Source organism: Bombina bombina, chromosome 5, assembly GCF_027579735.1.
Source record: "Bombina bombina isolate aBomBom1 chromosome 5, aBomBom1.pri, whole genome shotgun sequence".
NCBI lineage: Eukaryota > Metazoa > Chordata > Amphibia > Anura > Bombinatoridae > Bombina > Bombina bombina.
Window position 1 is genome coordinate 159213855 of NC_069503.1, and position 14775 is coordinate 159228629.

Genomic DNA, 14775 nt, shown 5'->3' on the forward strand with positions numbered 1-14775 from the left:
TGATCCTTCATCCTCAGGAGCAGTTTCAGTTTGGAAACCATCTCCAGTCTGGAATAAATCCAAGCCAGCTAGAAAGGCAAAGCCTGCTTCTAAATCCACATGAAGGTGCGGCCCTCATTCCAGCTCAGCTGGTAGGGGGCAGGTTACGTTTTTTCAAGGAAATTTGGATCAATTCTGTTCACAATCTTTGGATTCAGAACATTGTTTCAGAAGGGTACAGAATTGGTTTCAAGATAAGACCTCCTGCAAAGAGATTTTTTCTTTCCCGTGTCCCAGTAAATCCAGTAAAAGCTCAAGCATTTCTGAAATGTGTTTCAGATCTAGAGTTGACTGGAGTAATTATGCCAGTTCCAGTTCAGGAACAGGGGATGGGGTTTTATTCAAATCTCTTCATTGTACCAAAGAAGGAGAATTCCTTCAGACCAGTTCTGGATCTAAAAATATTGAATCGTTATGTAAGGATACCAACGTTCAAAATGGTAACTATAAGGACTATCTTGCCTTTTGTTCTGCAAGGGAATTATATGTCCACAATAGATTTACAGGATGCATATCTGCATATTCCGATTCATCCAGATCATTTTCAGTTCCTGAGATTCTCTTTTCTGGACAAGCATTACCAGTTTGTGGCTCTGCCGTTTGGCCTAGCTACAGCTCCAAGAATTTTTACAAAGGTTCTCGGTGCCCTTCTGTCTGTAATCAGAGAACAGGGTATTGTGGTATTTCCTTATTTGGACGATATCTTGGTACTTGCTCAGTCTTTACATTTAGCAGAATCTCATACGAATCGACTTGTGTTGTTTCTTCAAGATCATGGTTGGAGGATCAATTTACCAAAAAGTTCTTTGATTCCTCAGACAAGGGTAATCTTTCTGGGTTTCCAGATGGATTCAGTGTCCATGACTCTGTCTTTAACAGACAAGAGACGTCTAAAATTGATTACAGCTTGTCGAAACCTTCAGTCACAATCATTCCCTTCGGTAGCCTTATGCATGGAAATTCTAGGTCTTATGACTGCTGCATCGGACGCGATCCCCTTTGCTCGTTTTCACATGCGACCTCTTCAGCTCTGTATGCTGAAGCAATGGTGCAAGGATTACACGAAGATATCTCAAACAATATCTTTAAAACCGATTGTTCGGCACTCTCTAACATGGTGGACAGATCACCATCGTTTAATTCAGGGGGCTTCTTTTGTGCTTCCGACCTGGACTGTAATTTCAACAGATGCAAGTCTCACGGGTTGGGGAGCTGTGTGGGGATCTCTGACGGCACAGGGAGTTTGGGAATCTCAGGAGGTGAGATTACCTATCAATATCTTGGAACTCCGTGCAATTTTCAGAGCTTTTCAGTTTTGGCCTCTTCTGAAGAGAGAATCGTTCATTTGTTTTCAGACAGACAATGTCACAACTGTGGCATACATCAATCATCAAGGAGGGACTCACAGTCCTCTGGCTATGAAAGAAGTATCTCGAATTTTGGTTTGGGCGGAATCCAGCTCCTGTCTAATCTCCGCGGTTCATATCCCAGGTGTAGACAATTGGGAAGCGGATTATCTAAGTCGCCAAATGTTGCATCCGGGCGAATGGTCTCTTCACCCAGAGGTATTTCTTCAGATTGTTCAAATGTGGGAACTTCCAGAAATAGATTTGATGGCGTCCCATCTAAACAAGAAACTTCCCAGGTATCTGTCCAGATCCCGGGATCCTCAGGCGGAGGCAGTGGATGCATTATCACTTCCTTGGAAGTATCATCCTGCCTATATCTTTCCGCCTCTAGTTCTTCTTCCAAGAGTGATCTCCAAGATTCTGAAGGAATGCTCGTTTGTTCTGCTGGTAGCTCCAGCATGGCCTCACAGGTTTTGGTATGCGGATCTTGTCCGGATGGCCTCTTGCCAACCGTGGACTCTTCCGTTAAGACCAGACCTTCTATCACAAGGTCCTTTTTTCCATCAGGATCTGAAATCCTTAAATTTAAAGGTATGGAGATTGAACGCTTGATTCTTGGTCAAAGAGGTTTCTCTGACTCTGTGATTAATACTATGTTACAGGCTCGTAAATCTGTATCTCGAGAGATATATTATAGAGTCTGGAAGACTTATATTTCTTGGTGTCTTTCTCATCATTTTTCTTGGCATTCTTTTAGAATACCGAGAATTTTACAGTTTCTTCAGGATGGTTTAGATAAGGGTTTGTCCGCAAGTTCTTTGAAAGGACAAATCTCTGCTCTTTCTGTTCTTTTTCACAGAAAGATTGCTATTCTTCCTGATATTCATTGTTTTGTACAAGCTTTGGTTCGTATAAAACCTGTCATTAAGTCAATTTCTCCTCCTTGGAGTTTGAATTTGGTTCTGGGAGCTCTTCAAGCTCCTCCGTTTGAACCTATGCATTCATTGGACATTAAATTACTTTCTTGGAAAGTTTTGTTCCTTTTGGCCATCTCTTCTGCTAGAAGAGTTTCTGAATTATCTGCTCTTTCTTGTGAGTCTCCTTTTCTGATTTTTCATCAGGATAAGGCGGTGTTGCGAACTTCTTTTGAATTTTTACCTAAAGTTGTGAATTCCAACAACATTAGTAGAGAAATTGTGGTTCCTTCATTATGTCCTAATCCTAAGAATTCTAAGGAGAAATCGTTGCATTCTTTGGATGTTGTTAGAGCTTTGAAATATTATGTTGAAGCTACGAAATCTTTCCGTAAGACTTCTAGTCTATTTGTTATCTTTTCCGGTTCTAGGAAAGGCCAGAAAGCTTCTGCCATTTCTTTGGCATCTTGGTTGAAATCTTTAATTCATCTTGCCTATGTTGAGTCGGGTAAAATTCCGCCTCAGAGAATTACAGCTCATTCTACTAGGTCAGTATCTACTTCCTGGGCGTTTAGGAATGAAGCTTCGGTTGACCAGATCTGCAAAGCAGCAACTTGGTCCTCTTTGCATACTTTTACTAAATTCTACCATTTTGATGTTTTTTCTTCTTCTGAAGCAGTTTTTGGTAGAAAAGTACTTCAGGCAGCGGTTTCAGTTTGAATCTTCTGCTTATGTTTTTCGTTAAACTTTATTTTGGGTGTGGATTATTTTCAGCAGGAATTGGCTGTCTTTATTTTATCCCTCCCTCTCTAGTGACTCTTGTGTGGAAAGATCCACATCTTGGGTAGTCATTATCCCATACGTCACTAGCTCATGGACTCTTGCTAATTACATGAAAGAAAACATAATTTATGTAAGAACTTACCTGATAAATTCATTTCTTTCATATTAGCAAGAGTCCATGAGGCCCGCCCTTTTTTTGTGGTGGTTATGATTTTGTATAAAGCACAATTATTCCAATTCCTTATTTTATATGCTTTCGCACTTTTTTATCACCCCACTTCTTGGCTATTCGTTAAACTGAATTGTGGGTGTGGTGAGGGGTGTATTTATAGGCATTTTGAGGTTTGGGAAACTTTGCCCCTCCTGGTAGGAATGTATATCCCATACGTCACTAGCTCATGGACTCTTGCTAATATGAAAGAAATGAATTTATCAGGTAAGTTCTTACATAAATTATGTTTTTTCTTTGCTTCTGGTTGCTAGAAGCTTGTTCCTTGGCATTTTTTCCCATTCCTGAAACTGTCATTTAAGGAATTTGATCAATTTTGCTTTATATGTTGTTTTTTCTCTTACATATTTCAAGATGTCTCACGTTGCATCTGAGTCAGAAGATACTTCAGGAAAATCGCTGTCTGGTGCTGGAACTACCAAAGCTAAGTGTATCTGCTGTAAACTTTTGGTAGCTGTTCCTCCAGCTGTTGTTTGTATTAATTGTCATGACAAACTTGTTAATGCAGATAATATTTCCTTTAGTAATGTACCATTACCTGTTGCAGTTCCATCAATATCTAATGTTCAGAGTGTTCCTGATAACATAAGAGATTTTGTTTCTGAATCCATCAAGAAGGCTATGTCTGTTATTCCTCCTTCTAGTAAACATAAACAATCTTTTAAAACTTCTCTTTATACAGATGAATTTTTAAATGAACATCATCATTCTGATTCTAATGACTCTTCTGGTTCAGAGGATTCTGTCTCAGAGGTTGATGCTGATAAATCTTCATATTTATTTAAAATGGAATTTATTCGTTCTTTACTTAAAGAAGTACTAATTGCTTTAGAAATTGAGGATTCTGGTCCTCTTGATACTAAATCTAAACGTTTAGATAAGGTCTTTAAATCTCCTGTGGTTATTCCAGAAGTTTTTCCTGTTCCTGGTGCTATTTCTGAAGTAATTTCCAGAGAATGGAATAATTTGGGTAATTCATTTACTCCTTCTAAACGTTTTAAGCAATTATATCCTGTGCCGTCTGACAGATTAGAATTTTGGGACAAAATCCCTAAAGTTGATGGGGCTATTTCTACCCTTGCTAAACGTACTACTATTACTACGTCAGATGGTACTTCGTTTAAGGATCCTTTAGATAGGAAAATTTAATCCTTTCTAAGAAAAGCTTATCTGTGTTCAGGTAATCTTCTTAGACCTGCTATATCATTGGCTGATGTTGCTGCAGCTTCAACTTTTTGGTTGGAAACTTTAGCGCAACAAGTAACAGATCATGATTCTCATAATATTATTATTCTTCTTCAACATGCTAATAATTTTATCTGTGATGCCATTTTTGATATTATCAGAGTTGATGTCAGGTTTATGTCTCTAGCTATTTTAGCTAGAAGAGCTTTATGGCTTAAAACTTGGAATGCTGATATGTCTTCTAAATCAACTCTACTTTCCATTTCTTTCCAGGGTAACAAATTATTTGGTTCTCAGTTGGATTCTATTATCTCAACTGTTACTGGTGGGAAAGGAACTTTTTTACCACAGGATAAAAAATCTAAGGGTAAAAACAGGGCTAATAATCGTTTTCGTTCCTTTCGTTTCAACAAATAACAAAAGCCTGATCCTTCATCCTCAGGAGCAGTTTCAGTTTGGACACCATCTCCAGTCTGGAATAAATCCAAGCCTTCTAGAAAAGCAAAGCCAGCTTCTAAGTCCACATGAAGGTGCGGCCCTCATTCCAGCTCAGCCGGTAGGGGGCAGGTTACGTTTTTTCAAAGAAATTTGGATCAATTCTGTTCACAATCTTTGGATTCAGAACATTGTTTCAGAAGGGTACATAATTGGTTTCAAGATAAGACCTCCTGCAAAGAGATTTTTTCTTTCCCGTTTCCCAGTAAATCCAGTGAAAGCTCAAGCATTTCTGAAATGTGTTTCAGATCTAGAGTTGGCTGGAGTAATTATGCCAGTTCCAGTTCTGGAACAGGGGCTGGGGTTTTATTCGAATCTCTTCATTGTACCAAAGAAGGAGAATTCCTTCAGACCAGTTCTGGATCTAAAAATATTGAATCGTATACCAACGTTCAAAATGGTAACTGTAAGGACTATCTTGCCTTTTATTCAGCAAGGGCATTATATGTCCACAATAGATTTACAGGATGCATATCTGCATATTCCGATTCATCCAGATCATTATCAGTTCCTGAGATTCTCTTTCCTGGACAAGCATTACCAGTTTGTGGCTCTGCCGTTTGGCCTAGCTACAGCTCCAAGAATTTTTTCAAAGGTTCTCGGTGCCCTTCTGTCTGTAATCAGAGAACAGGGTATTGTGGTATTTCCTTATTTGGACGATATCTTGGTACTTGCTCAGTCTTCACATTTAGCAGAATCTCATACGAATCGACTTGTGTTGTTTCTTCAAGATCATGGTTGGAGGATCAATTCACTAAAAAGCTCATTGATTCCTCAGACAAGGTTAACCTTTCTGGGTTTCCAGATAGATTCAGTGTTCATGACTCTGTCTTTGACAGACAAGAGACATCTAAAATTGATTTCAGCTTGTCAAAACCTTCAGTCACAATCATTCCCTTCGGTAGCCTTATGCATGGAAATTCTAGGTCTTATGACTGCTGCATCGGACGCGATCCCCTTTGCTCGTTTTCACATGCGACCTCTTCAGCTCTGTATGCTGAATCAATGGTGCAGGGATTACACAAAGATATCTCAATTAATATCTTTAAAACCGATTGTACGACACTCTCTAACGTGGTGGACAGATCACCATCGTTTAATTCAGGGGGCTTCTTTTGTTCTTCCGACCTGGACTGTAATTTCAACAGATGCAAGTCTTACAGGTTGGGGAGCTGTGTGGGGATCTCTGATGGCACAAGGAGTTTGGGAATCTCAGGAGGTGAGATTACCGATCAATATTTTGGAACTCCGTGCAATTTTCAGAGCTCTTCAGTCTTGGCCTCTTCTGAAGAGAGAATCGTTCATTTGTTTTCAGACAGACAATGTCACAACTGTGGCATACATCAATCATCAAGGAGGGACTCACAGTCCTCTGGCTATGAAAGAAGTATCTCGAATTCTGGTTTGGGCGGAATCCAGCTCCTGTCTAATCTCTGCAGTTCATATCCCAGGTATAGACAATTGGGAAGCGGATTATCTCAGTCGCCAACGTTGCATCCGGGCGAATGGTCTCTTCACCCAGAGGTATTTCTTCAGATTGTTCAAATGTGGGAACTTCCAGAAATAGATCTGATGGCGTCTCATCTAAACAAGAAACTTCCCAGGTATCTGTCCAGATCCCTGGATCCTCAGGCGGAGGCAGTGGATGCATTATCACTTCCTTGGAAGTATCATCCTGCCTATATCTTTCCGCCTCTAGTTCTTCTTCCAAGAGTAATCTCCAAGATTCTGAAGGAATGCTCGTTTGTTCTGCTGGTAGCTCCGGCATGGCCTCACAGGTTTTGGTATGCGGATCTTGTCAGGATGGCCTCTTGCCATCCGTGGACTCTTCCGTTAAGACCAGACCTTCTGTCGCAAGGTCCTTTTTTCCATCAGGATCTCAAATCCTTAAATTTAAAGGTATGGAGATTGAACGCTTGATTCTTGGTCAAAGAGGTTTCTCTGACTCTGTGATTAATACTATGTTACAGGCTCGTAAATCTGTATCTAGAGAGATATATTATAGGGTCTGGAAGACTTATATTTCTTGGTGTCTTTCTCATCATTTTTCTTGGCATTCTTTTAGAATTCCGAGAATTTTACAGTTTCTTCAGGATGGTTTAGATAAAGGTTTGTCCGCAAGTTCTTTGAAAGGACAAACCTCTGCTCTTTCTGTTCTTTTTCACAGAAAGATTGCTAATCTTCCTGATATTCATTGTTTTGTACAAGCTTTGGTTCGTATAAAACCTGTCGTTAAGTCAATTTCTCCTCCTTGGAGTTTGAATTTGGTTCTGGGGGCTCTTCAAGCTCCTCCTTTTGAACCCATGCATTCATTGGACATTAAATTACTTTCTTGGAAAGTTTTGTTCCTTTTGGCGATCTCTTCTGCCAGAAGAGTCTCTGAATTATCTGCTCTTTCTTGTGAGTCTCCTTTTCTGATTTTTCATCAGGATAAGGCGGTGTTGCGAACTTCTTTTGAATTTTTACCTAAGGTTGTGAATTCCAACAACATTAGTAGAGAAATTGTGGTTCCCTCATTATGTCCTAATCCTAATAATTCTAAGGAGAAATCGTTGCATTCTTTGGATGTTGTTAGAGCTTTGAAATATTATGTTGAAGCTACTAAGTCTTTCCGAAAGACTTCTAGTCTATTTGTTATCTTTTCCGGTTCTAGAAAAGGCCAGAAAGCTTCTGCCATTTCTTTGGCATCTTGGTTGAAATCTTTAATTCATCATGCCTATGTCGAGTCGGGTAAAACTCCGCCTCAAAGGATTACAGCTCATTCTACTAGGTCAGTTTCTACTTCCTGGGCGTTTAGGAATGAAGCTTCGGTTGATCAGATTTGCAAAGCAGCAACTTGGTCTTCTTTGCATACTTTTACTAAATTCTACCATTTTGATGTATTTTCTTCTTCTGAAGCAGTTTTTGGTAGAAAAGTACTTCAGGCAGCGGTTTCAGTTTGAATCTTCTGTTTATGTTTTTCATTAAACTTTATTTTGGGTGTGGATTATTTTCAGCAGGAATTGGCTGTCTTTATTTTATCCCTCCCTCTCTAGTGACTCTTGCGTGGAAAGATCCACATCTTGGGTAGTCATTATCCCATACGTCACTAGCTCATGGACTCTTGCTAATTACATGAAAGAAAACATAATTTATGTAAGAACTTACCTGATAAATTCATTTCTTTCATATTAGCAAGAGTCCATGAGGCCCACCCTTTTTTGTGGTGGTTATGATTTTTTTGTATAAAGCACAATTATTCCAATTCCTTATTTTATATGCTTTCGCACTTTTTTCTTATCACCCCACTTCTTGGCTATTCGTTAAACTGATTTGTGGGTGTGGTGAGGGGTGTATTTGTAGGCATTTTGAGGTTTGGGAAACTTTGCCCCTCCTGGTAGGAATGTATATCCCATACGTCCCTAGCTCATGGACTCTTGCTAACATGAAAGAAATGAATTTATCAGGTAAGTTCTTACATAAATTATGTTATAATATGTGTGGGTACAGTAAATGAGTAAGAGGAAAATTACAGCTAAATTGCACGGGTATTACAGCACTAAAATCTAAAAAGGATACCTAGGCCACTCTCCAACTATCTCCCCAAGATAGAAAAATAGAATAAACAATATGGTAGAATGAGAGGGCGCTGAAAGCTAAGGTATACTTAACACACCTAATCAGATCAGATTTCTAAATGTAGTAAAAATAGCAAAGGTAAGAAATCCCAAAGACGGTATTAGTGTTATAAATTATTTACTGGTGGGAATGTTTCCCTAATTAAAGGTGCAATACATGTACATATAAAATCATAAAAACAATTGACAATTACATAAAGTATTCGACAAAATATATTCAACTTATAGTTTACGGAATACCACCCTGAAAAAATAATAATAATAAAGCGCTTTGAAAAATAAAAATTTAAAAAATTCACTTACAAAACTTAAAAAGCGATATATATTCCAGAGCATAAAAAACCATCTATATTTCGTTTAGTCCATAATAGATCTTTATCAGATGGAACCCTTATGTTTAATAGGGTATATTATAAGTGAGACTTTGCTCCGTGATTATAACAAAAATAGTGGTGTTTTAATAACGGCAAAATGTTCTTATTTGGATACTTTGTATCCTTATCTTTGTTATATGTATAGCTATGACTCACGAATAATTGCAGCAGCTGTAACCAAATGCTGCTGATGTCCGTCCGAAATTCTGCGGTACTGTATAGTAACACGCTCCTTGTGTGTGGGCAGCCTTGTGACCTGCAGCTCTTAGTCTACGGTATAGGACTCACCACTCCCTCCGTGGAAAAGTGACCGGCTGAAACACGCCGCTCCTTGCGTGTGAGTGACCTGCTGGACTGTAGCTTTCGGCCTCCGATACTCACAGCTCCCTGCTTGTGAATGGTTGACTGGATCCTCCTTGGTAGCCTCACAATCAGAGGACACACTGGCTTCTTCGTGTGTATGACCGGCTTATTCGACTCAGGCTAAACTGAAGATTGAATGGACACCCGCTCTTAGCGTGATATACGCGCGGGCAATTACTAGGTACCTAGTGAGTTTAAGTTCTGGTAAACGAGCAACTTCTTACTTCTACGCGTTTCACACGTATGTCTGGTGCGTGTTACTATACAGTACCGCAGAATTTCGGACGGACATCAGCAGCATTTGGTTACAGCTGCTGCAATTATTCGTGAGTCATAGGTATACATATAACAAAGATAAGGATACAAAGTATCCAAATAAGAACATTTTGCCGTTATTAAAACACCACTATTCTTGTTATAATCACGGAGCAAAGTCTCACTTATAATATACCCTATTAAACATAAGGGTTCCATCTGATAAAGATCTATTATGGACTAAACGAAATATAGATGTTTTTTTATGCTCTGGAATATATATCGCTTTTTAAGTTTTGTAAGTGAATTTTTTAAATTTTTATTTTTCAAAGCGCTTTATTATTATTATTTTTTCAGGGTGGTATTCCGTAAACTATAAGTTGAATATATCTTGTCGAATACTTTATGTAATTGTCAATTGTTTTTATGATTTTATATGTACATGTATTGCACTTTTAATTAGGGAAACATTCCCACCAGTAAATAATTTATAACACTAATACCGTCTTTGGGATTTCTTACCTTTGCTATTTTTACTACATTTAGAAATCTGATCCGATTAAGTGTGTTAAGTATACCTTAGCTTTCAGCGCCCTCTCATTCTACCATATTGAAAATTACAGCTAAACACAAACACCGCAGAAATGTAAAAATAGCCATGGTACCAAACGGACAGAAAATGGAAAAGTGCTGTGGTCCTTAAGGGGTTAAAAGCAAAAATGGAAGGGTTATAAATGGTATTAAAAGGGTTATAAATGGTATTAAATGGTATTATATCTGGATATAAATGTATGTGTGTACGTACGTATAAATGTAAATGGCTCCTTTTTGCACATCAAAGAGGCACTAAACACATTTTTTTCTTTCATGATTCAGATAGAGCATGACATTTTAAGCAACTTTCTAATTTACTCCTATTATCATTTTTTTTTTCGTTCTCTTGGTATCTTTATTTGAAAAAAGCAGGAATGAAAGCTTTGGAGCTGGCCCATTTTTGGTTCAGCACCCTGGATAGCGCTTGCTAATTGGTGGCTACATTTATCCACCAATCAGCCAGCGCAACCCAATTGCTGAACCTAAAATGGGCCGGCTCCAAAGCTTTCATTCCTGCTTTTTTTCAAATAAAGATACAAAGAGAACGAAGAACAATTGATAATAGGAGTAAATTAGAAAGTTGCTTACAATTGCATGCTCTATCCAAATCATGAAAGAAAACATTTGGGTTTAATATCCCTTTAATAGTGATCTTGTCCTGAGTGTATAATGCAAAATCTGAGGCACACTGCATAAGAATAGAAATATCCCATACAATCTTGTTTGTTTGCCTCACCTCCAGATGTCATTCAGTTCTGTCGGCACCAGTTCTTCTCCTTCACCCTCCACAGTTGCAAATCCACCAACAGCGTAGAGCGTCCCATCCAGACTGACAAGGCTAAGAGAGCTCCGTTCTTGTGGGAATTCTGTGAAACTTTCCCATCTAGCATACGAAATAAGAGATGAGTTTACATTTACATTTGACTGGTAACATTGTTGTTAGCAAGTGACCAAATGCAGGCAGAAGGATAAGCTCTTATAACAAAACAACCCCCACCATAATCAGTTTTTTAACTTTATACTATTTAAAAAATGGCGCTAATCCATAACCATATACGGCAATATGTAATCCAGGGACGGCTGTCTAGCGTCCGTCTGTGCAAGTTCAATTTTGCTTTATTATTAAAGAGCAACAATGTGCTGCTAAGAGCTAGCTGAACACATCTGGTAGCCAATAACAAGAGGAATATATATGCATCCACCAATCAGCAGCTTCCTCCCAGCTCCTGAGCCTAACTAGTTATTCTTTTCAACAAAGGATACCAAGAAAACAAAACAAATGAGATAATAGAAGTAAATTGGAAAGATGTCTGAAATTGTATGTTCTATCTGAATCATGAAAGGAAATTTTTGGGTTTCACGAACCTTTACTATGATTTTGATTTAGTCAAATACAGATTTCTGTATGCAATGGAATCTAATCTGGAAGTTGTAGAACTTCCAGTCTGCAGCTTGTGGGTCTATCCTGAATTGAGAGCTTATTCCTATTTCTTTCATGTAATTAGCAAGAGTCCATGAGCTAGTGACGTATGGGATATACATTCCTACCAGGAGGGGCAAAGTTTCCCAAACCTTAAAATGCCTATAAATACACCTCTCACCACACCCACAATTCAGTTTTACAAACTTTGCCTCCCGTGGAGGTGGTGAAGTAAGTTTGTGCTAGATTCTTTTAAAATTCATAGAATTTTTTATTTTTTTCAGGTTGGTTTGGATAAGGTTTTGTCTTCAGTTCTTTTATAGGACAAATCTCTACTCTTTCTGTTCTTTTTTCACAGAAAGATTGCTAATCATCCTGATATTCATTGTTTTGTTCAGGCTTTGGTCCGTATCAAGCCTGTCATTAATTCAATCTCTCCTCTTTGGAGTCTCAATTTGGTGCTGAGGGCTTTACAGGCTCCTCCGTTTGAAACTATGCATTTTCTGAACATTAAATTACTTTCTTGGAAAAGTATTGTTCCTTTTGGTTATTTCTTCTGCTAGAAGAATTTTTGAGCTATCTGCTCTTTTTTGTGAATATCCTTTTCTGATTTTTCATCAGGAAAAGGCAGTGTTACTTCCTGATATTCATCATTTTTTTCAGGTTTTGATTCATATCAAACCTGTCATTAAGCCAATTTCTCCTCCTTGGAGTCTTAATTTGGTTCTGAAGGCTTTTCAGGCTCTTCTATTTGAGCATATGCTTGCTCTGGACATTAATTACTTTCATGGAAAGTATTGTTCTTTTTGGACATCTCTTCAGCTAGAACACCTTTTGAATTATCTGTTCTTTCTTGTGAATCTCTTTTTTCTGATTTTTTTCATCAGGAAAATGTGGTTTTTGCTGTCCTCATTTCAATTCTTACCTAAAGTTGTAAATTCTAACAAACATTAGGAAGGAATTATTGTTTTCTTAAGACTTCTTTGGTGAGATTCTTACTTTCTATGTTGAAGCTATTCAGATTTCAAATAGACTTCTAGTCTATTTTTTATCTTTTCTGGTTTTAGGAAGGTCAAAAAGCTTCTGCCATTTATTTGGCATCTTGCTTAAACTTTTGATTCATCATGCTTATTTGGAGTCGGGTGGATTCCCGCCTCGGAGGATTAAGGCTCATTCTACTCATTATACTAGGTAAGTTTCTACTTCCTGGGCTTTTTAAGAATGAAGCTTCTGTTGATCAGATTTGCAAAGCAATGACTTGGTCTTCTTTGCATACTTTTACTATGTTCTACCATTTTGATGTTTTCTCTTCTTTAGAAGCAGTTTTGGTAGAATGGTACTTCAGACAGCTGTCTCAGTTTGATTCTTCTGCTTATAATTTCAGTTTTTTTCATTATAAAAATTGAAACTTTTTTGATTTGGGTAGTGGATTCATTTTTCAGCGGAATTGGCTGTCTTTATTTTATCCCTCCCTCTCTAGTGACTCTTGCGTGGAAGTTCCACATCTTGGGTATCTGCTATCCTATACGTCAGTAGCTCATGGACTCTTGCTAATTACATGAAAGAACACATAATTTATGTAAGAACTTACCTGATAAATTAATTTCTTTCATATTAGCAAGAGTCCATGAGGCCCACCCTTTTTTGTGGTGGTTATGATTTTTTTGTATAAAGCACAATTATTCCAATTCCTTATTTTTTTTTTCTTATCACCCCACTTCTTGGCTATTCGTTAAACTGAATTGTGGGTGTGGTGAGGGTTGTATTTATAGGCATTTTAAGGTTTGGGAAACTTTGCCCCTCCTGGTAGGAATGTATATCCCATACGTCACTAGCTCATGGACTCTTGCTAATATGAAAGAAATGAATTTATCAGGTAAGTTCTTACATAAATTATGTTTTTCCACCCTTCCTCTACCCTCCCACACTGCGCTAAATAATGGATTTTCCTGCACAGTTCATCTCTAAGGATAAAGTACCAGCCGGCTGATAAAGACAACACCCATAACTATTAGAGGACCGGAACACGGCTCTATAAGCATGAAAACAAAAGTTGTCTTACTTAGGAAATTAATGTCCATTTTTCCAAAAATTTTACATTTTTTTTTCTTTTCGATTAAACAATTTAAAAATTGACTTTAATGTTGTTTTGAGAGGATAATTGTTACATGGTGGAACAGATCTGTGAATGGAAGCGGTACAGTTAAAGATGTTACTCACTTATTGGCTTTAATGTCATAAGCTTCAGTGGTGTTGGTCAAACCAGTATCAGTAACTCCAGTGGAAATAATGATTTTCCCATTGTGAATTGTGGCACCAAACAGCGAGCGAGCAGTTTTGATTGGTGCTAGATCCTTCCACTCAAATTTTTTTGGGTTGTAGACAGAAACTCTGTTCAAACATTTCCTGTAGATGAAGCAAAAAGTGTAATATTTGTCACATAAACAAGACACCTTTAGATACATCAGTGATTGACCCACGGGGGGGGGGGGGGTGAAAACATATGTTATAGCATTCAATTAATTGTCAAAATTAACAACTAGATCCTAGAAAAGACAATGTTACTTTGAGGTAACCAACCACCCCCCAAATGAATAATCTGTGGAACTCATTTATTTGAAAAATGAGAGACCACAAATGCATTATGTTTCACTCCTAAAAAGTTATATTTCCACAACAAAGTAGTAGCAACTGAAATATAACTTCAAACTGGCAGATAGTGTATGTTGCACATGCTCAGTAGTTATTAGGAAGAACTGCCACAGCTCTATTGGTGAAGAGTGACATTAAAAAGTAGTTTTATTCAACACAGGAACATCAATTAAAAACAAAAACTGTGATACATTTTAGACTATATCACCTTTTTAGCTTATATGTATTATTAAACATGTAGTTAAGGGTTCAAACCATATGCAGATTTTCTATACTTATGGATATGGTCAGCCTGCCTCCTGTATTTGGCTAATTCCAGGTGGTTGTTGATGCTTAGCAGAGAGAATGCAATTGATGACAAAGCTCAGATTACAAATAAATAGCATAGATAATGTAATTCTCCAGTGTTCTTTAAATAGGGGAAAATGTTCTTTGTATTTGTATTTTTAAATAGATATTCCTATTTATATCTGTATATATCTATGCCTGTATATATTCATATAGAT

General features: G+C 37.8%; 1 protein-coding gene across 1 annotated transcript in view; it reads right to left on the reverse strand.

Annotated features, from left to right (window-relative positions):
• The window catches only part of KLHL40 (kelch like family member 40), a 52203-nt gene that overhangs the window by 8565 nt on the left and 28863 nt on the right, over positions 1 to 14775 (reverse strand). The window contains exons 4-5 of the mRNA XM_053713754.1: positions 13838 to 14023; positions 10934 to 11080 (exon numbers count right to left, since the gene is read on the reverse strand). Of these exons, the coding sequence (XP_053569729.1) occupies positions 10934 to 11080; positions 13838 to 14023 (333 nt within the window). The remainder of the gene's footprint in view (positions 1 to 10933; positions 11081 to 13837; positions 14024 to 14775) is intronic.